A 24020-nucleotide genomic window follows, 5' to 3' on the forward strand; every position below is an offset into this window, starting at 1 on the left:
CTTATCACAAAATGTAACTCACATTACATGTTTTTTTTAAATATTTGTTTCTCCAACATAGGTGTGTCCGGTCCACGGCGTCATCCTTACTTGTGGGATATTCTCCTCCCCAACAGGAAATGGCAAAGAGCCCAGCAAAGCTGGTCACATGATCCCTCCTAGGCTCCGCCTACCCCAGTCATTCTCTTTGCCGTTGTACAGGCAACATCTCCACGGAGATGGCTTAGAGTTTTTTAGTGTTTAACTGTAGTTTTTATTATTCAATCAAGAGTTTGTTATTTTAAAATAGTGCTGGTATGTACTATTTACTCTGAAACAGAAAAGAGATGAAGATTTCTGTTTGTAAGAGGAAAATGATTTTAGCAACCGTTACTAAAATCGATGGCTGTTCCACACAGGACTGTTGAGAGGAATTAACTTCAGTTGGGGGAACAGTGAGCAGACTTTTGCTGCTTGAGGTATGACACATTCTAACAAGACGATGTAATGCTGGAAGCTGTAATTTTCCCTATGGGATCCGGTAAGCCATTTTTATTACAGAGTAAATAAGGGCTTCACAAGGGCTTGTTAAGACTGTAGACATTTTCTGGGCTAAATCGATTCATATATAACATATTTAGCCTTGAGGAATCATTTAATATGGGTATTTTTGTAAAATAATATCGGCAGGCACGGTTTTAGACACCTTATTCTCTAGGGGCTTTCCCTAATCATAGGCAGAGCCTCATTTTCGCGCCGGTATTGCGCACTTGTTTTTGAGAAGCATGACATGCAGTCGCATGTGTGAGGAGCTCTGATACATAAAAAAGACTTTCTGAAGGCGTCATTTGGTATCGTATTCCCCTTTGGGCTTGGTTGGGTCTCAGCAAAGCAGATACCAGGGACTGTAAAGGGGTTAAAGATAAAAACGGCTCCGGTTCCGTTATTTTAAGGGTTAAAGCTTCCAAATTTGGTGTGCAATACTTTTAAGGCTTTAAGACACTGTGGTGAAATTTTGGTGAATTTTGAACAATTCCTTCATATTTTTTCGCAATTGCAGTAATAAAGTGTGTTCAGTTTAAAATTTAAAGTGACAGTAACGGTTTTATTTTAAAACGTTTTTTGTACTTTGTTATCAAGTTTATGCCTGTTTAACATGTCTGAACTACCAGATAGACTGTGTTCTGAATGTGGGGAAGCCAAGGTTCCTTCTCATTTAAATAGATGTGATTTATGTGACACTGAAAATGATGCCCAAGATGATTCCTCAAGTGAGGGGAGTAAGCATCGTACTGCATCATTCCCTCCTTCGTCTACACCAGTCTTGCCCACTCAGGAGGCCCCTAGTGCATCTAGCGCGCCAATACTCCTTACTATGCAACAATTAACGGCTGTAATGGATAATTCTATCAAAAACATTTTAGCCAAAATGCCCACTTATCAGCGTAAGCGCGACTGCTCTGTTTTAGATACTGAAGAGCATGAGGACGCTGATGATAATGGTTCTGATATGCCCCTACACCAGTCTGAGGGGGCCAGGGAGGTTTTGTCTGAGGGAGAAATTTCAGATTCAGGGAAAATTTCTCAACAAGCTGAACCCGATGTGATTTCATTTAAATTTAAGTTGGAACATCTCCGCGCTCTGCTTAAGGAGGTGTTATCCACTCTGGATGATTGTGAGAATTTGATCATCCCAGAGAAACTATGTAAAATGGACAAGTTCCTAGAGGTCCCGGGGCCTCCAGAAGCTTTTCCTATACCCAAGCGGGTGGCGGACATTGTAAATAAAGAATGGGAAAGGCCCGGTATACCTTTCGTCCCTCCCCCCATATTTAAAAAATTGTTTCCCATGGTCGACCCCAGAAAGGACTTATGGCAGACAGTCCCCAAGGTCGAGGGGGCGGTTTCTACTTTAAACAAACGCACCACTATACCCATAGAAGATAGTTGTGCTTTCAAAGATCCTATGGATAAAAAATTAGAAGGTTTGCTTAAAAAGATGTTTGTTCAGCAAGGTTACCTTCTACAACCAATTTCATGCATTGTCCCTGTCACTACAGCCGCGTGTTTCTGGTTCGATGAGCTAGAAAAGGCGATCGATAGTGATTCTCCTCCTTATGAGGAGATTATGGACAGAATCCGTGCTCTCAAATTGGCTAATTCTTTCACCCTAGACGCCACTTTGCAATTGGCTAGGTTAGCGGCGAAAAATTCTGGGTTTGCTATTGTGGCGCGCAGAGCGCTTTGGTTGAAATCTTGGTCAGCGGATGCGTCTTCCAAGAACAAATTGCTTAACATTCCTTTCAAGGGGAAAACGCTGTTTGGCCCTGACTTGAAAGAGATTATCTCTGATATCACTGGGGGTAAGGGCCACGCCCTTCCTCAGGATAGGTCTTTCAAGGCCAAAAATAAACCTAATTTTCGTCCCTTTCGTAGAAACGGACCAGCCCCAAGTGCTACGTCCTCTAAGAAAGAGGGTAATACTTCTCAAGCCAAGCCAGCCTGGAGACCAATGCAAGGCTGGAACAAGGGAAAGCAGGCCAAGAAGCCTGCCACTGCTACCAAGACAGCATGAAATGTTGGCCCCCGATCCGGGACCGGATCTGGTGGGGGGCAGACTCTCTCTCTTCGCTCAGGCTTGGGCAAGAGATGTTCTGGATCCTTGGGCACTAGAAATAGTCTCCCAAGGTTATCTTCTGGAATTCAAGGGGCCTCCCCCAAGGGGGAGGTTCCACAGGTCTCAATTGTCTTCAGACCACATAAAGAGACAGGCATTCTTGCATTGTGTAGAAGACCTGTTAAAAATGGGAGTGATTCATCCTGTTCCATTAGGAGAACAAGGGATGGGGTTCTACTCCAATCTGTTCGTAGTTCCCAAAAAAGAGGGAACGTTCAGACCAATCTTGGATCTCAAGATCCTAAACAAGTTTCTCAAGGTTCCATCGTTCAAAATGGAAACTATTCGAACAATTCTTCCTTCCATCCAGGAAGGTCAATTCATGACCACGGTGGATTTAAAGGATGCGTATCTACATATTCCTATCCACAAGGAACATCATCGGTTCCTAAGGTTCGCATTCCTGGACAAGCATTACCAGTTCGTGGCACTTCCTTTCGGATTAGCCACTGCTCCAAGGATTTTCACAAAGGTACTAGGGTCCCTTCTAGCGGTACTAAGACCAAGGGGCATTGCAGTAGTACCTTACTTGGACGACATTCTGATTCAAGCGTCGTCCCTTCCTCAAGCAAAGGCTCACACGGACATAGTCCTGGCCTTTCTCAGATCTCACGGATGGAAAGTGAACGTAGAAAAGAGTTCTCTATCTCCGTCAACAAGGGTTCCCTTCTTGGGAACAATTATAGACTCTTTAGAAATGAGGATTTTTCTGACAGAGGCCAGAAAAACAAAACTTCTAAACTCTTGTCAACACTTCATTCCGTTCCTCTTCCTTCCATAGCGCAGTGCATGGAAGTAATAGGTTTGATGGTAGCGGCAATGGACATAGTTCCTTTTGCGCGCATTCATCTAAGACCATTACAACTGTGCATGCTCAGTCAGTGGAATGGGGACTATACAGACTTGTCTCCGACGATTCAAGTAAATCAGAGGACCAGAGACTCACACCGTTGGTGGCTGTCCCTGGACAACCTGTCACAAGGGATGACCTTCCGCAGACCAGAGTGGGTCATTGTCACGACCGACGCCAGTCTGATGGGCTGGGGCGCGGTCTGGGGACTCCTGAAAGCTCAGGGTCTTTGGTCTCGGGAAGAATCTCTTCTACCGATAAATATTCTGGAACTGAGAGCGATATTCAATGCTCTCAAGGCTTGGCCTCAGCTAGCGAAAACCAAGTTCATACGGTTTCAATCAGACAACATGACGACTGTTGCGTACATCAACCATCAGGGGGGAACAAGGAGTTCCCTGGCGATGGAAGAAGTAACCAAAATCATTCAATGGGCGGAGACTCACTCCTGCCACCTGTCTGCAATCCACATTCCAGGGGTGGAAAATTGGGAAGCGGATTTTCTGAGTCGTCAGACATTACATCCGGGGGAGTGGGAACTCCATCCGGAAATCTTTGCCCAAATTACTCAATTGTGGGGCATTCCAGACATGGATCTGATGGCCTCTCGTCAGAACTTCAAGGTTCCTTGCTACGGGTCCAGATCCAGGGATCCCAAGGCGACTCTAGTAGATGCACTAGTAGCACCTTGGACCTTCAAACTAGCTTATGTATTCCCGCCGTTTCCTCTCATCCCCAGGCTGGTAGCCAGGATCAATCAGGAGAGGGCGTCGGTGATCTTGATAGCTCCTGCGTGGCCACGCAGGACTTGGTATGCAGATCTGGTGAATATGTCATCGGCTCCACCATGGAAGCTACCTTTGAGACGAGACCTTCTTGTTCAAGGTCCGTTCGAACATCCGAATCTGGTCTCACTCCAGCTGACTGCTTGGAGATTGAACGCTTGATCTTATCAAAACGAGGGTTCTCAGATTCTGTTATTGATACTCTTGTTCAGGCCAGAAAGCCTGTAACTAGAAAAATTTACCACAAAATATGGAAAAAATATATCTGTTGGTGTGAATCTAAAGGATTCCCTTGGAACAAGGTAAAGATTCCTAAGATTCTATCCTTTCTTCAAGAAGGATTGGAGAAAGGATTATCGGCAAGTTCCTTGAAGGGACAGATTTCTGCCTTGTCTGTGTTACTTCACAAAAAGCTGGCAGCTGTGCCAGATGTTCAAGCCTTTGTTCAGGCTCTGGTTAGAATCAAGCCTGTTTACAAACCTTTGACTCCTCCTTGGAGTCTCAACTTAGTTCTTTCAGTTCTTCAGGGGGTTCCGTTTGAACCCTTGCATTCCGTTGATATTAAGTTATTATCTTGGAAAGTTTTGTTTTTGGTTGCAATTTCTTCTGCTAGAAGAGTTTCAGAATTATCTGCTCTGCAGTGTTCTCCTCCTTATCTGGTTTTCCATGCAGATAAGGTGGTTTTACGTACTAAACCTGGTTTTCTTCCGAAAGTTGTTTCTAACAAAAACATTAACCAGGAGATAGTCGTGCCTTCTTTGTGTCCGAATCCAGTTTCAAAGAAGGAACGTTTGTTGCACAATTTGGATGTTGTTCGCGCTCTAAAATTCTATTTAGATGCTACAAAGGATTTTAGACAAACATCTTCCTTGTTTGTTGTTTATTCTGGTAAAAGGAGAGGTCAAAAAGCAACTTCTACCTCTCTTTTTGGATTAAAAGCATCATCAGATTGGCTTATGAGACTGCCGGACGGCAGCCTCCTGAAAGAATCACAGCTCATTCCACTAGGGCTGTGGCTTCCACATGGGCCTTCAAGAACGAGGCTTCTGTTGATCAGATATGTAGGGCAGCGACTTGGTCTTCACTGCACACTTTTACCAAATTTTACAAGTTTGATACTTTTGCTTCTTCTGAGGCTATTTTTGGGAGAAAGGTTTTGCAAACCGTGGTGCCTTCCATTTAGGTGACCTGATTTGCTCCCTCCCTTCATCCGTGTCCTAAAGCTTTGGTATTGGTTCCCACAAGTAAGGATGACGCCGTGGACCGGACACACCTATGTTGGAGAAAACATAATTTATGTTTACCTGATAAATTACTTTCTCCAACGGTGTGTCCGGTCCACGGCCCGCCCTGGTTTTTTAATCAGGTCTGATAATTTATTTTCTTTAACTACAGTCACCACGGTATCATATGGTTTCTCCTATGCAAATATTCCTCCTTTACGTCGGTCGAATGACTGGGGTAGGCGGAGCCTAGGAGGGATCATGTGACCATCTTTGCTGGGCTCTTTGCCATTTCCTGTTGGGGAAGAGAATATCCCCCACAAGTAAGGATGACGCCGTGGACCGGACACACCGTTGGAGAAAGTAATTTATCAGGTAAACATAAATTCTGTTTTTGTTTGTTAAAATAGACACAACTAAGCACCATCATTGTGTAATCATTTGCAGGGAAATAAACTGTGAGAATCACTGCATTTCAATGAAGACGTGCCAGGATGGAGAGATGAATATAAACATGTTATTTCTGTTAAAAAGACAGTAAAGTCAAAATTAAACTTTCATGATTTTCTCCACCTCTTAGGTGGAGACTAATAGCTTCTGTCCGTGCTTGATTGGCTGTGCGCAGGCAGGGTTGCATGCAAGCACAAAATAGCGCTTGTGTGCAATGTTAAATTCTGGCAGCAGATTGCTGCCCGCCAGAGGAGAGCTCGGACAGATAAGGGCGAATATGCACACGCCTGTCCGCCCTTGATTGATAAATTGAGCCCATAGTATCTTTTTATGGAGGAGGATACTTAGATAGCTTAAGGAGAGTGCACATGTCCTGAACACTATATGGCAGCACTGTTTTTGATTTTTGTTTTTAACATTGGAAAAAATTGTTGATCATTAAATATAATACACGATACTGAGCCTCACAAGGTATGATCCTGGACAAAGGATGCCAAGAGAACAAACTCAGTTTGATAATAGTAAGTACATTTTAATGTTTAAAATAGCTTCCTCTAGTTAGATCATTAAAGTTCAATATTGATTTCCATGTCTCTTTAAATTCTCCAAAACAAGCTCCAATTTGAAAATCATGGTTCATCTTACTTTGTCTGTAAACCAAGAGCTATCAACAACATGGTTGCTGCTATCTCAAACTCAAATGATAGTTACAGGGAGACATTTTGCATCTTGGCAGCAAATTGAAATTTGAAGGCTTTTCTTAGTTCTATGTGGAAACAGTGGCCCTGTCCCAATTTGTAACTGAAGTCTGCAGTATCAGCTATCCCAATTTTTGTTTTTTGTTTTTGTAAAAGGTAGCAATGTTTCTCTGCACACTCTAGTGGTGCTCCTACTGCTATGACTATCAGTTGTGGTAAGCATGAAATATATTTGTCCCTATACAAGATGGCTGCCATTACAACAAACCCTGAGGTGTCTTTAGAGAATCGGTCTCCCTTTGAGAAACAAACTAAATTACAGTTTATCTGATTGCAGTGAAGGGTGAAACCAGGTCACAGATGACAGTTTCAGAAACTTGTGATCAACATTTGTGATGCCGCAGATTGACAGTTTCGCTAACAGACTGAGTGTGCAAGATGAACAGCCATGTCATATAGCTTCCAAAGTTGTCATGTCAGGAACAAATAGACCACCTGGGAATTATTATACTGTATAATGCAAACTAGTCTTTAAATTATATAAAAGTACAGATCCATTTCTAGATATAAAAGCTGTTTTAAAGGGATACTAAACCCAAATGTTTTCTTTCATGATTCAAATAGAGCATGCAACTTTAAGCAACTTTCTAATGTACTTGATAATAGAAGTAAATTGGAAAACTCTGTTCTATCTGAACTATGAAAAAAAAACTGGATTTCATGTCCCTTTAAGTATATGAAAATTTACCTGACCACATAACATTCTACACAGCGACCAAACTCATGTATATCTGTCGGGCCACAGAAAAGGAGACCAGGGACAAGCATTCTGAAAGGCTTTTTTTAAGAGGTGTGTCATTAAACTGCTCTTGATGTGTAAAACTCCTGTAAACAGTGTTAAATGAGCTAAAACAATAAATAATTACAATTCAGTGTTTAATTGCTGATATGTGCTATAAAATCAATGTCCCTTTTAAGTACGTATGCTGACTTGATTGCACTGTGATTGTTTTCCCTATTCATTTAGCTTCCTTGTCTAAAATATATGGATAAATATGTTTTCCCAGGTTTATCAAGGCATTTTCTACAAACAAATAATATTTATAATTCCACTGCATTGAGGATATATGTTTGTATTGATTTTGTATATAGAGCAATCACAACAGAAACTGGTCCTACTGGTTGCTGTTTGTGATCTGCAGAAATGTGTTTACTGGTCCAAGATTCTATTCTAAGCTGCATGTTTCATGTTAATTGACATATCGGCAGACTCAGCATGTGTGTTTGAATAGCTAACGTTCACAGTAACCACATAAGATTGTGTAAATGTTTTATATGGCATCTGGTCTGATGTTTATTTTTGATATTTTCTTTTTTAGCAAAAACTTTGAAATATGGTGATTTTCCTTTATATCTAAAAGCAAAATATATGTTCATTTTTTATTGTGAATTTGTGACACAATACTTTGACATTAATAAAAATGTTCAACTAATAAAAGAGCAAAGCAATACATTAGTTCATGACATCTATGTGCGTCTTGATTGGATAATTCTGTTGCTATACGCAATAAGTAAAGTAAAAATGAAACAAATTCAAACCAAACAGCTTTATGTAAAAAAAAAAAAAAACACATTTTGTGTATTAAAATGCATACAAATTGTTTCTGTTCATTATTGTTTTCTGGCTGCAAAATATTGATACTTTTTTTTAATTATTTTTTTAAGAAAGGCATTTTATTTTGTAATTTATAATCTAATATTCCCCATGTTTTATTGCAGAATAACACAATATTGATTTATTATAATATTCAGAAAATTACTTAATCCATTTAGAAAAAATACAATCAATCATCTTTATTTTTTATGATACAAAATCACTTTTATTCTCATTTCTTTTATGAAAGATGTAAGATCTTTCTCCAAATATAACTTTTTTTTTTTTTTTTGCAACAGGTCTAAAACTTCAAGACTGCTTGACTGACAAAGAGAAATTCTCAACACTTCTTCGGCATAATATGAGCTTACCTCCAATTGTTGTGTGGGAGATAATGAATGCTGATCTCAAGCTAGAACAAGTGAGGCAATGTTATCATAGAGCTAGATAGTGTTGCCAGTCGTGCTTCACAAAAATAATTTTGCTACTAGCACATAGAAATAACCAGCCTGTCTTGTAAATGTGTAAATTACATAAACCTGTTATTAAGAAAAACATAAACCAAATGCCCATAAGGATGCACATATTCTTCAATTCCAGTTCTCAGGACCTACAAACAGATCATTAGGATATTCACATTAGAGCTCAGGTGGGCTATTCATATTGACTGGACCCCAAATATTAAAAAGTAACATAGATAATCTGGCCAGTTAGAGGTTCATTGTTTAAGCAGTGCTCTGTCATGATGAGCTGTAGACATGGTTAAATCATTTGAATACACTTATTAGTGCACTAGTACAATCAGTTCAGGTTTTCACATAAAAAAAAATGGAAATGAGAATTGCAAATCCACCTGCCCAATAATGAAGATGTCCACTGATATAAGGTTATTGCAACATGTAGTACATATCATTATTTTCTTGGTGCAACCCATGCAAACAGTGAGACAGCACACCAGGAAAATGAGTGAGAAATCTATATTCAGCTCTTTCACAGCAGCATTGAGAGAGAACTGAGTAAAGTTTTCATGTGCTGCTTTACTGTCCAAACCAAAAATGAAAACATAGCTTGTTTAGCTGAATGGCTATTGTGTTGCTTTTTAATATGCTAGACGCTTGTGAATTGTTTTAACTAAAACAAAACTAATCATATTGGTGCATATATTATATGTGTTAACAACTAATGTGTGTAATAAAATGTATTTGATAAAATAAGCAATTATTGCCTCTTTTACCTCAGGTCTTGATATCTGGATTTCAAATACACTTGAAGGATCTGTGTAACAGCTCCAGGCTGGCTGAATATGTCACCATTCACAATGAAGACGTTGCTAATTTCACTCAAACTGTTATCTGTGCACTCCCAGAGGATAAACTCAACTTTCTGGAGCTTCAATTTAGGTCTAACATCGACCTTCTAAAGCCCATCATGGTAAGTAACAAAGCATACAGGCAAACACAAGGAAAGTCTGCTTACAGATAGATACGTTACACAAAAGCAGTCGTCACAGGTTTATATTTTTTATATAATGAAACAGGCAGACTTTGATCACTTTGATATAGTGTGTTTTGTCTTTATACCTATTCCTAAAATATTGGCCAGTATCAGAAACTCACAGCATATATTGAGGCCCATTTATCAAGCGCCGAATGGAGCTTGAGGGCCTGTGTTTCTGGCAAGTCTTCAGACTCGCCAGAAATGCAAGTTATGAAGCAGCGGTCTAAAGACCTCTGCTCCATAACCTGTCCGCCTGCTCTGATGAGGCGGACAGAGATCGCCACAATTCAACCCAATCGAGTATGATCGGGTTGTTTGTCACCCCCCTGCTGCAGGGGCGGCGTTGCACCAGCAGCTTACAAGAGCTGCTGGTGCAATGCTGAATACGGAGAGCGTATTACTCTCCGCATACAGCGAGGTCTGTCGGACCTGATCCGCACCCCCTGATCCCTCCCAAACAGCTATTTTTGTCCCCGCCATCTTAAGTACTGGCAGAAAGTCTGCCAGTAGTAAAATAAAAGGCTTTTTTTTTTTTTACATTTAAAAAAAAAATATATCTATTCAGCTGTGATGGACCCCCGTTAGCTACCAACCTCCCTGATCCCCCCCCAAACAGCTCTCCCCCGCTACCTATTTGCCAACACCTTGGGTTCTGGCAGCTGTCTGCCAGTACCCAGTTTGCCCCCCACAAAAAGTTTTTGTTTTTTTTTAATAAAAAATGAATGTTTCTGTAGTGTAGCTGCCCACCCTCAATACCCCCTCCCTCTCCCCCTCCCAGATCCTTTGATCATAATTTTTTTCCTCCACCCTCCTTCCCATTCAATTACATTGTTGGCAGTGGTTGCTGCGCGTGCGCACGCCCCCCCCCACAGGCCCCCCCGCACACTCCCGGCACCCAACGTGCACATTGCACAACCAGATGCTGGGTAGCGATGGGCCGCCCACCCGTCTCCCTGCTAAGGCTCCCACACACCAACGATCGCCACCATCGCTACCGGTGCAGAGAGGGCCACAGAGTGGCTCTCTGCATCGGTGTGTACCAAAATGGTATTGCAGGCTGCCTCAATATCGAGGCAAAACTGCAATACCATAAAAGTGGCTGGAAGCGATCAGGATCGCTTCCACCGCTTGAAACTCCAGAGGACGTACCAGGAACGGCCTTGGTCACGAAGCGTATTTTTTTGTAGGACGTTCTTAGCATGTCCTCGGTCGTGAAGGGGTAAAAGGGACTCTAAACCCAATTTTTTTCTTTCATGATTCAGATAGAGCATGGAATTTTAAGCAACTTTCTAATTTACTCCTATTATACATTTTTCTTCGTTCTCTTGCTGTCTTTATTTTAAAAGCAGGAATATAAATCTTAGCAGCCAGCCCATTTTAGGTTCAGCACCATGGATAGTGCTTGCTTATTGGTGGATTACATTTACCCAGCAATAAGCAAGCATAAACCAGGTTCTCAACTAAAAATGGGCCGGTTCCTATGCATCACATTCCTGCTTCTTAACTAAAGATAGCAAAGAGAACAAAGAAAAATTGAAAATAGGAGTAAATTAGAAAGTTGCTTACAATTGCATGCTCAATCTGAATCATGAAAGAAACAATTTGGTTTTAGTGTCCCTTTAATGTTACCTGCAAATAAGTTTGTCCACTGCGCTAAGCAATCACTGTACAAAATGTAGCTAGTTGTGTGAATTTGATGTATTTTAAAAGAATATGCTTTCTGGCCTCTAGGAAGTGTGGTGTAAGCACATTTTTAACATAAATAAAGGTAATAAATAAGGGTAGAATCAAATAAGTACAATACATGATGAAAGTACATTGCGAAGTTGTTTTACTACACATAAATAATTATTTTATATTAAACCTCAAAGTGTTTCATATGTCTTCAATAAATAATTTATCACCATTTTGAATTTCTAGAAATTAAGAATATAGCAACAACTTATCTCATTAAACCAGATCTTATTTTTTTCTGTAATTCTACATTTTTTATTTTTTGTAACATTAGCTTGGGGGTTTGTATTTTTTAAACATAGACTGCCCTCTGGGCAGGCTTTTCTCATAGTATATATATATATATACAGTATATATACAGGGAGTGCAGAATTATTAGGCAAGTTGTATTTTTGAGGATTCATTTTATTATTGAACAACAACCATGTTCTCAATGAACCCAAAAAACTCATTAATATCAAAGCTGAATAGTTTTGGAAGTAGTTTTTAGTTTGTTTTTAGTTATAGCTATTTTAGGGGGATATCTGTGTGTGCAGGTGACTATTACTGTGCATAATTATTAGGCAACTTAACAAAAAACAAATATATACCCATTTCAATTATTTATTTTTACCAGTGAAACCAATATAACATCTCAACATTCACAAATATACATTTCTGACATTCAAAAACAAAACAAAAACAAATCAGTGACCAATATAGCCACCTTTCTTTGCAAGGACACTCAAAAGCCTGCCATCCATGGATTCTGTCAGTGTTTTGATCTGTTCACCATCAACATTGCGTGCAGCAGCAACCACAGCCTCCCAGACACTGTTCAGAGAGGTGTACTGTTTTCCCTCCTTGTAAATCTCACATTTGATGATGGACCACAGGTTCTCAATGGGGTTCAGATCAGGTGAACAAGGAGGCCATGTCATTAGATTTTCTTCTTTTATACCCTTTCTTGCCAGCCACGCTGTGGAGTACTTGGATGCGTGTGATGGAGCATTGTCCTGCATGAAAATCATGTTTTTCTTGAAGGATGCAGACTTCTTCCTGTACCACTGCTTGAAGAAGGTGTCTTCCAGAAACTGGCAGTAGGACTGGGAGTTGAGCTTGACTCCATCCTCAACCCGAAAAGGCCCCACAAGCTCATCTTTGATGATACCAGCCCAAACCAGTACTCCACCTCCACCTTGCTGGCGTCTGAGTCGGACTGGAGCTCTCTGCCCTTTACCAATCCAGCCACGGGCCCATCCATCTGGCCCATCAAGACTCACTCTCATTTCATCAGTCCATAAAACCTTAGAAAAATCAGTCTTGAGATATTTCTTGGCCCAGTCTTGACGTTTCAGCTTGTGTGTCTTGTTCAGTGGTGGTCGTCTTTCAGCCTTTCTTACCTTGGCCATGTCTCTGAGTATTGCACACCTTGTGCTTTTGGGCACTCCAGTGATGTTGCAGCTCTGAAATATGGCCAAACTGGTGGCAAGTGGCATCTTGGCAGCTGCACGCTTGACTTTTCTCAGTTCATGGGCAGTTATTTTGCGCCTTGGTTTTTCCACACGCTTCTTGCGACCCTGTTGACTATTTTGAATGAAACGCTTGATTGTTCGATGATCACGCTTCATAAGCTTTGCAATTTTAAGAGTGCTGCATCCCTCTGCAAGATATCTCACTATTTTTGACTTTTCTGAGCCTGTCAAGTCCTTCTTTTGACCCATTTTGCCAAAGGAAAGGAAGTTGCCTAATAATTATGCACACCTGATATAGGGTGTTGAAGTCATTAGACCACACCCCTTCTCATTACAGAGATGCACATCACCTAATATGCTTAATTGGTAGTAGGCGTTCGAGCCTATACAGCTTGGAGTAAGACAACATGCATAAAGAGGATGATGTGGTCAAAATACTAATTTGCCTAATAATTCTGCACTCCCTGTATATATATATATATATATATATATATATATATATATATATATATATATATATATATATATATATATATATATATATATATATATATATATATAGTATATACACATATAAACACATAAATACACATATAGAGCATGGAATATTAAACATTTCAATGCACTTCATTCTCTTGGTATCCTTAGTTAAAGATCATAGGTAGGCTCAGGAGAAACAGTGCAATACTGGGAGCTAGCTGGTGATTGGGGCTAAGCATACATGCCTCTTATCATTGTCTCACTAAGGGCCTGATGATCTAAAGCTCTCTGCTCAAAAGAGATGATTTAAAATGATTTTTCAGCACTTTGAGATCCCTGGTGAAATTCTTAAAAGGCAGATTTTGCTATACTTTTCCAAAGGTGTTACCTGCATTTCTGTATGTGAGAGAGAGACAAGCCCAGTGCAATATAGCACCTTATGATATGACAAAGCTGCATTTACACTTTGTGCGTCTTATCTTATATTACTTTACACTTCAGATTAAGTTTTTTTATATTTAAACTTTTCACTTTCTATTTTGTATTTTATTTTGTATACAGCAGTGTATTTAACATTGTGATTTTACAAATTCTGATTATGCTTTCACAGTTTCTGTGTAGCTTTAAAAAAATTAGGCTCATACTTTGTATTTTTATGTGTATCTTTTACAAATTACATTGCACTTTGTATTTCTGCTGTTTAAATTAAAACTGACAGCTTCAGTTTCCCAGGGAGCTTAATTATTTCAATGGGCCTGATGGGCAAAAAAAATTCTAGTTTAGAGAGAAATTATAGTGCAGACTTCACAAGGGCTGAACTCATTGAGTTCTATAAAAAAAAAAGGGGGGGGGGGACCTGGAAGTCCCAGAGACATGAGAGACGACTTCCATAGATAGTAATAAAGTTCTCTGGAATACATAATTTCACAGGGGGGAGAGAGAATGTAACTGGAGAACACCTGGGGCTGATATAAAGGCTCAGTTTGCATCAATTGCAAATTAAACTGATATGTTATCATTACAATTTAACTTGTCTAAATCTAAATATATTAAAAAAAATAGAAAGTGAAAAGATTAAATGTAATAATACTGTAAGGACCCAATCTGAATGATAATATAGAATACAATGTACAAAGTATAAGTGTAACAAAACTCTCATATCATGCAGAGCTATTTTGTACTGGGCTTTTCTCTCCTTCACATACAGAAATGTGGAGAACACCCCTAAAACAACTATAGCAAAATTTGCCTCTAAAATCCAATCCTGTAAGATATCTCTCAGTACTGAAGGTTTCCACCCTTTTTCTTTTAGCATTTAGTAAGTTCAGCCCCTGTGAAGTCTGCACTGCAATTCCTCTCCAAGCAGCAGAATATTTTATCATCAGGTCCTAAATTTGTCCTGCTAGCTCCCAGTAGTGCATTGCTGTTCCTGAGCCTACTCTTCAACAATGAATACCAAGTAAATTTGATAATAGAAGCAAACTGGAAAGTTTGTTAAAATGCAAGTGCTATCTGAATTGTGAAAATTTAATTTGGACTTTACCGTCCCTTTAAAGTTTAGATCATAAGAAAATTTGGTGAAAAGGGGGAGGGTTACAAATTACAAGTCAGTAAAAAAACAGAAGTTGATAGCTGAGTGTCACACAAGGTCAAAGTGCTTCACAGTCAGATAAGAAATAGCATAGCAGTCACGTCCTTCATTGGATGTGGGGTATACGTGTAAGATAAGCCTCAGCACCAGGTGCAGGACTTAATCCTAGCAGTTTAAGTACATCTCAGTATACTGAGTTCATTACTAACGCTGTCTTACAAGATGTGAAAGATTGTTTTTAACCAAAGAGACAGACACATTAATCATAAACCTTTTAGAAAAGAATTACAGTTAAATATACAACCATCCTTGTGTAGCATTATAGTCTTTGTTAAAAGGCTCTTCAGAATTTTTATCTGGCCCATTTTTTGGGATTCAGCACCCCGTGTAGAGCTTGCTGATTGGTAGCCACCAATCAGCAAGCGTTACCCAGGTGCTGAACAAAAAAATGGGCCGGCTCCTAAGCTTGCATTCAGGCTTTTCAAATAAATATACCAAGAAAATGAAGAAAATGTGATAATAGGAGTAATTTAAAAAGTTGCTTAAAATTGAATGCTCTATCTGAATCACAAAAGCAAAAAATGTGGGTTTCATATCCCTTTAACTGCAAAAGGACCAATGCACTTTTATATATGTCTATATATGTGTACATATGTATTTGTGTTTATATGTCTATATATATATATATATGTCTGTAAATACATATATACACTTAGAAATACATAAACATATATATAATTTTTATATATATATACATCCATATACATCTTTAGACATGTATATGTATCTATCTCTATATTAAAGCACTTTTGTTCTAACACCTCAGACCTCCTATCTTTGAACCTTTATAACATTTGTGTGCAATATTTTTTTAAATCATGTGTTATTATGAGTGTAACTGTACCTTGTAATGTATTTTTGATGTGTTTTGTGCAACTTTTTTTTTCCGATGAAACAGTTAACCAGAGCTCTTAAGCTGCTGTAATCATTCTAGAGTAAATCACGATTGCGCTCAAGCGATCACGTTTACTTTCAACTCATAATACTAGCAGTAAACCCGACGAGTGCAAACACCCGCGATAAACCCCTTATTGCTCGCACGCAAACGTTTGTGCTCCAGTCGTAATCTGGCCCTATATGTTTACCCCCACACACAAAAGGGAATAAACACATAGGTAAAGTTTGGCTTTAAAATAATATTTTCATTAGGTTTAAATATAAATAGTAAAGTAGTAGTAGAAGAACTTTGCAGAAATAAATTAATTTTAGTTCCTCTGTTCTTCATGTGCTTAATTTTTTTATTCCATTTTAAATATCATAGCATACATTGCACATAAAACCTATCGCTGTCTGTAATTTTAGACCTACTACGTACATATGTTTGACTTATAGTGAAATAAATTGGGCGTTTTTACCATAACTTATCACTTGTATAAAAGGAAAAATAAAACCCCTTTTAAACATTACTAAATGGGACCCGAGGAGGAAGTGGGCAAAATAAACTCCTCTCACATAGAACATTTTGATGATAAAGCAAACTAGAAAGAAGAACCAAAGCGTCTGGGGTTTATGTTTAGGTGATGGAAGGCAAAATTAAAAATAGAAATAGACCCATTGTACTCCAAAGTAAGGATGTGTGGTGTGGTGTCCCACGGTAGTGTTTCCGATTCTCCAAAAATGCTTTTTTTCTACTGTTTAAAATAATAAAGAAGCTATAAAAAATGTTTTAGAGAATGTAATGCAATCAATTTGTAGAGCAGGAACAAGTTATATTAGAAATAGGGATTAAGTGCACAGGTCTTAAATTATGGTTTCACACTAAAATAGGTCCTACTCCTTACCAAAGCATACCTCCCAGCATTTCCCGAGTAAGTACCCAAGGCAAGAAGGCAGGGGGAGGAGTGGGGGTTCCTCATGGGTGGAGTCTGATCACCCTGAATGTAGAACCATAGTGAAATATAGGGGGTGACCAGAGGGTTCAGGGGCATGGCTGGGATATTCCCAGTTTAACTTTGTGAAACCAGAGTATTTATATAGAAAGGATGGTGTTGGGGTGGGATGGCAGAGTCTATCCTACAAAAATGTCATATGGTTTGGAACTCATTTGGCACATTTTTAATGGTTTCAGGGATGGCCAAGAACAGACTGACAAGGACATTGCTAAATTGTTATGGTTTCAATTTTAACTTTTGAAGCCTCTCCTGCTTAGTAGTGTAAATTTGAACTTTCTTGAATACACCTGCAAAAAAGTATTTCTTACCTTTAGCGTAAAGGTTTAATGAATCACCAAATTAACCTCAACCATAACCTTCCCCCAAAGTAAATTTAAAAACAATATTGTCCTAAAATCGATTTTTCTTTCTTTAAGGTTTACCCTGAATATTTTGGCTGCAAATTATGTTAATCTCTATCCCAAATCTAAGAATGTAATTTAGAAGCCAAATTATCTCAGCTTTATTTAATGCAGTGATAAGGACTGATCATATATAGCAGCTGTTTTCATAAACATGTTGCATATGCAGCCAGCATGTGTCAGAATGGAAGGTAGAAGAAACAGTTTGGAGTCATCCTCACTTAATGTAAATTATGTATATTGCTTATAATGCTGGTTATTCCTTTATATGTTTTACTTGACGTATGGAAGCTGCCATCTTTTTTCTATTATTAATGCACAGATAACTATTAGTGAAACTGCTATCACAAGGCAGTCTAGCTATGTGTACTGATTGGAATAGTGGCTTCACTCTGGCTTTGGAATCTATATATTATTTACAAACCATACATCACATTTATCTATAGATTCCCCATTCTCATACATGGCTATACGATCTATGGTATATGACCTATTATATTTGGTTATGTGGCTTTAGCATCCTCAAGCACTGACAAAATTAGAGAATACTAATTTGTTGCTTGTCTAAAACAGAGTTTTCAGCTGGATTTTAGTTCACCTCACACTGAATTCAGTTACTAGTTCCTATTTTGCTTTATGGAGAACATTTACTAATGGAAAGAAGGAGATTTGTGAATAGTTGAACAACTAAATATGAGAAATTAATGCTTATCCTATAATTGTGGGACATTTCATGGGCTTCCAGAGAGGTGGAACAGATGTATTTTTTTCTCTTTATATTTGTTTATTGTCTTGTCATATTTTATTTAACCCTCCGCACCCACTACACTATTTCTGCTGATGCCCAATGTGGCATATGTTACAATGTGGGTCAAACCCACAGTTTCCAGAGCAGTTGGAAATCATGCTACAGGCCAAGAGATTTATTTGGCTTATGGTGAGCAGAAGAGTGAGACACCTCAGTGCATAAATATCAGCAATGAAATACAATACTTGAATCATTTTTCAAGTGTAAAATAGATCAGAAAATATATTCCCAGCTTGAAATCCAAGACAAGTAAAATTGATTTACTAGGCTTTATTGAATATATTCATTTATTTGCATTGTTTGCATTTGCGATTCAAAAGCAATATAAGGACAATTGGCAGACATTTGATTGACCCCTCAATTACACCATTAATAATTAATGACATTAAAGTAAATTATTTCCAAGGCCAAACAAACAACCAATTTACAAAACAATCCTTGCAGAATGATACTTATGAGTTTTCAGACACAGTATATGATTCTGTTTGTCTGTGCATTGTGAACTACAAGATTCTTGTGCACATTACCCAGAATCCAATGGGGAGTTCTGAGAATCGTGAAGTGACTGAGTTCTTCCTTGGTCAATAACATGAGTGCCATTGTTTTCCCCACAGTAATATACACTGATGTAATGACTTGTGAATAAATGAAAGCTTTTAATTAAACTGGCCAGACAGCATATTTTCTTGGCAGTAATGATTTTTTTTCTTTATTCTGTGCTGAATAACATTTCGTTCTTGCAATTATTTCCTAACCTTTGTAATACTGGGGTCTTGAGACTTGTGATATCATTACAGACAAAAGTATTGTTGTGTAGTTAAAACTGAATAGGCATAAACATTACAGTAGAATTATTTATTTTCCTGACTTGTCTAATGTTTTAAATTTTCTTTGTGCGTGATTGAAGTAACAGTAGTTAAATTCAGCATATACGTGTGCAGAGACCATCCTGAAAAAAATGATAAAAATCAGTTTGATTATTCTAAGCATTATGGACAAATTTATATTGCTTGTTCCTCTGAAACAGGTTACTTACGCGCCGCCCCCTTGTGCCTTGTCTCTCAGGAAAGTCTTAGCTGAAGTGCTCATTTCTGCAGGAGCATGAACAAATCTGCTTGAAGTGACAGTAAAGACAAAATGGAACTTTCATGATTGAGATAGAGCAGGCAATTTTAAAATACTTTCTATTTTGCTTTGGTCTTTTGATGTCCTTTGTTGAAAATCACACCTAATGTAGGCTCAGGAGCAGCAATGCACTACTGGGAATGATCTGCTTATTGGTGGCTGCACATGCGTAGCTGCATTGTTTAATATTTTATGCTCTGTCTTAATCACAAAAAGTTAAATTGTGGGTTTCATGTCCCTTTAACAAGGAAGTATGGATCTATTGTGTAATGTCAGTCGGTACTGAAAAAATTGGTATGCAGAATACAAGGCCTATACCAGACAGACAGGTGTCCCATTTTTTTTTTTAATATACCCCTAGGCAGCTACATACTTTGCCATAATTACAAATCTGACTCAGATCACTATAAATCTTTAAGAAATATTTACTTGTTAAAGCACAATGTCTCAGATTAGAACTAGAGTGCAACTGATAGTGCAGGGTGCAACTATGAGCAGCACAAAGTCTGGTATTACAAGTTAAAGGTAAAAAGAATTACCAGATAATGTTTAGCGTAGCCAACATCTCTTTAGTGCACCCTATACTTTCAATAGATAACTCAGCCGCGCTATCCAACCTCCAGATGTTAGCGCACCTGAGGCTTTCACTTGAGTGATACTTTTTACTTTAAGCAAGAATAAGATCACTATTGATTTAACTTGACCAGTGTTAGTGCTCAACAGTGCTAATATTTTTGCTCTACACTTATAATCTGGACCTTTAGCCTTAGAGTCATTTACCTGTAGTATTTGTACTGAAGTATGGACTTACTCATTAAAGGGACAGTCTACACCTTAATCATTTAAAGTCTTACTTTAGACGAAGCTGCACATATCCTCCTGCACCCTTTCTATATCATGCAGCAGTAACAGTAAAAAAGAAGAACCCGGAAGGAGATAATTGAGGAAAGGGTTCTGTGACCCCCCATGGAGGCCAAGTGAAGGGGTCATACAGGGGCCAGTAGGTTGGGCCTCTTGAGAGTAGGTGGTGTGATGTAGAGGAAGTGAGGCAGTTCAGGAGCAGAACGTGCAAGGAGAAGCTGCTGCTTTCCTGCGCACAACGGAATGGCGGGACCCGGTGAATGGTAGGTGGTTTTACCTGGCTTACGGTGGCTGCTTTCCAGGAGCTGTTTCTGGGATGGTTCAGAGCGGCCAAGGAGGATGACCGTGAGCATCATATGGGGACCACAACGTGTGAGGAGAAGCTCCCTCCCTCCCCTTTTTTCTATGTGTTTTGAGCGGTATGTCGCAGCTTGGGGGTGGCGGGGGGTGTTCGCCTATTTTGTGGTGGTTTTGATCAGAGTGGATTGTTGGTACCTCCTGTTTGATTGGCAGGGGAGAATTTTATACAATGGGGCGTGCTCTTCCTAGTGGTAGGAACGGCACGTGTTGTGGATGGGCAAGCCCCCCGGGGTTTTATGGATAGGATTAATTGACTATTTGGTAATGTTATTGATATATTATTTATGGTGTTCAATAAAACAAGCTGCGGCCTTTATAACCCCACCCTATTGTGTCATGAATTTATTTAAGCGGAACGTAAGTGCCTAGTATGGGGGTCAAGTTATTTTAAAATGACTATTCGTTATGGTCACTTTGAAATGGCTGCCAAGCTCTGCCCACTGATGACATTCCGATCTAGGCTACATTAAAGGCTTCACTAGTTACAAAAGATTCACTAATTGGATTCAACAGACTGTCAATGCTATTCAGCAGAGTGACTAGATGCAGCCCCGATTGTGATGTCATCAGTGGGCGGAGCTTGAAAGCCTTTTCAAAGTGACCAGAAACAATAGTCATTTTAAAATAACTCTGTTACTGTTACTGCTGCATGAAATAGAAAGGGTGCAGAAGGATATTTTCAACTTAATCTAAAGTAAGACTTTAAAATGACTAAGGTGTAGACTGTCTCTTTACGGAAAATATTTAGCTCAATATGTATCTGCTAATTTATTTTAAACCTAAGACAGCATCCAGATTGGGTGTACATTTAGGGCCAGATTATAAGTGGAGTGCTAAATATCGCTTTCATGAAAGTGACATTTGTGCTCCACTGTGTAATACCAGTACACGCTAATGTGTGCTGATATTACAAGTTCACAGCAATGCGAACGTGACCTCATGTTCGCATTGCTGGAAAGCATTGCGCTCATGAGAGCACTCTTCCAAAGGCACCTATGGGAGCCTCGTTCTGATGCAGCAAAGGGGTAAGTAGCGAAGCAATGGCAGCAATTTTAGATACATATGTATATGCATATACACACATTAACACATATAAGCATATACATATATATTTGCAGGGAACACACAGTTCCCATAGACTGCAATGTGAAAGCACTTTTCAGTGCCATTTCTTTTTTTTAACACCCCACTTCCACCAATTGTAGCTCCAAAATTCTGCCTGGTGCTGTAATTTTATTAAAAAAAATAAAGATACTGCTATCTTTATTTTTTAATAACATGCGCTAGACTGTATTTTGGGACCATTTTGGGCACATTTATAAAAATTAACCAGAGATTGTGGTACAATAACAAGCCACTTGTAATGGCTGATTAATTATTGCACGTGATAATTTAGCGCTCCACTTGTAATCTAGCTCTGTTTTTCACTGTTGGATTTGCTAATAACATTTACAATCTTGTCAGTATTGGCTAATGTGGTGAATCAAGCATTTATTATAGGAATACACCTCCAGGCTTAGTATGTATAAATTAATCTATATTATGAACTAATAAAGATTGCAACAAACAACCAACATGTTCTTATTTCATAATACCCCAAGTGTCAGAGCCAAAGGAAATAGTCCTATGTTTGTTACAACTGTGTTTTACTGTACTGTTCTTTTCTTCTGGTTCAAAGGCCACATAAAGCTATTATCTATTTCAATGAAAAAATGATAGCATTGCTGGTAATAAATCAGTCTATTATGATATCTCAGCTAACTTAAAAATAATCACTACATAAACTAGCTCCTTTATGCTCCCTGACTGAAAACTCCAGTAGGTTGTAGTTATGTTTTGTTTTTAATAGACTATATTGTTTTAGGGTTGCTAAAGGTCTATGGGCCTGATCAGAAGTTTGATGGGCAAATCTTCTGTATGGATCACATTGTCCACACAAATTCCTCATAATACCTGAAATATTCACAGTGAGGTATTTGTAGTAAACATAAAGCATTTTAGTATTCACTTACATTGCTTCAGGTAATCTGTGCAAGGGACCCCAACACAATAACCTAAACTATGACAGAAAACACCTAACAACATTATTAGTGTGACATAACTTTAGATACTATAAGGATTTACAAAGCATTAATAACTAAGTGCTATTACCCATTATCTGGTATTCAGTGAGATGGGCATAGTAGAAAGGGTCTGTCTGTCCAAGTCAAAGTTGTGGTGAGCTATGAATATTGCTTTAATTTAATTTTGACTTCACAAATGGCTATGTCCCATATCTTATGATTTGCTATACTGTTTGTTCCTTTTTAATCTACATTTTGACAAACACGAGCTTAACAAGCCCTTTGCAAACATTTTTTTAATGTCAATTATTTTATTTAATCTTGAAATATATGTTTCTTTTTGTGAAGCTAAATTGTGTTTTACTGTAAAGTAACTAGCGGTTGCTTCTTATTTTTCACAAAATTTCAGAAAGAAATGTCATCACAGTCTTTCCCTTTTCTAAAAGAAGTGACAAATAACTTGCTGGATAGTCTGGGAGACCTTGCCAAAGAGGTAAGTAAAGGGTAAACCCCACAGATGGTAGAGGCTGTATTATAATGAATAAGTATTCATTAAACTCCCCTCTGAAACATTCAAGAAATGGTAGGCCGTTGCCTACATGTGCAACGGTTCTTATATCATTCATTTTAGCTTTGTTTTATTGCACATGGGCATTAAATAGGCATGAAGTTTTTTTTAAGAGCACACATAATTTATAGTCATTGTGTATTATAATTAGACTTACTATGTAATTAGGGAATATAATAAAATGTAAGTCTGCTAAAATATATATATTTACATGTTATATATACTTTTTGTTCTCTAAGTGGGTTAATAAGATAATGGGTGGTTTCATATTCTGATGTGTGGCTCTGTATGTTAATTTGTGGTAAAGTGAGCTCATTTTTTTTCTATAGTAACCAAAATAGTAAGGACCCCTCCTGTCAACAAGTAGAACACATTGTGCATGCATAGAAAAAAGCCATATATAAATTATTTTGTGCAAAAGATAGACTGCTTTAGTGTTCGTTTAAGGGGACATGAAACCACACATTTTTCTTTCATGATTCAGATAAAGAATACAATTTAAAAAAAGTTTCCAATTTACTTTAAATTCACATAAAATTTGCTTCATTCTCATGCTATTCCTTGTTGAAGAGATATCTAGATAGGTAGCGTGCACGCCTGGAGCACTACATGACAGGAAATAGTTCTGCCTTCTAATGTTCTTGCAAAACTGCTGCCATATAGGGCTAGATTTATCAAAGCTGAGGCGTACAGGGGCACGTATACGCGCCCCTGTACGCCTCAGCTCGCCTGTGGCGGGCAAAATTACCCGCAGGTAATCACCATTGCACATGAGTGCAATTTTGCGCTTGCATGCAAGCCCGCCCCCTT

The 24020-nt window shown here is 38.6% G+C and overlaps 1 protein-coding gene across 2 annotated transcripts in view; it reads left to right on the forward strand.

Moving 5' to 3' along the window:
- Positions 1-24020, forward strand: part of ABCA1 (ATP binding cassette subfamily A member 1) — a 154891-nt gene that overhangs the window by 68224 nt on the left and 62647 nt on the right. For both annotated transcript variants that reach the window (XM_053702625.1, XM_053702624.1), the window contains exons 6-8: positions 8616-8737; positions 9556-9747; positions 23052-23135. In XM_053702625.1, coding sequence (XP_053558600.1) covers positions 8616-8737; positions 9556-9747; positions 23052-23135 — 398 coding nt within the window. The remainder of the gene's footprint in view (positions 1-8615; positions 8738-9555; positions 9748-23051; positions 23136-24020) is intronic.

The sequence above is a fragment of the Bombina bombina genome, chromosome 2 (genome assembly GCF_027579735.1).
Source record: "Bombina bombina isolate aBomBom1 chromosome 2, aBomBom1.pri, whole genome shotgun sequence".
Classification (NCBI taxonomy): domain Eukaryota; kingdom Metazoa; phylum Chordata; class Amphibia; order Anura; family Bombinatoridae; genus Bombina; species Bombina bombina.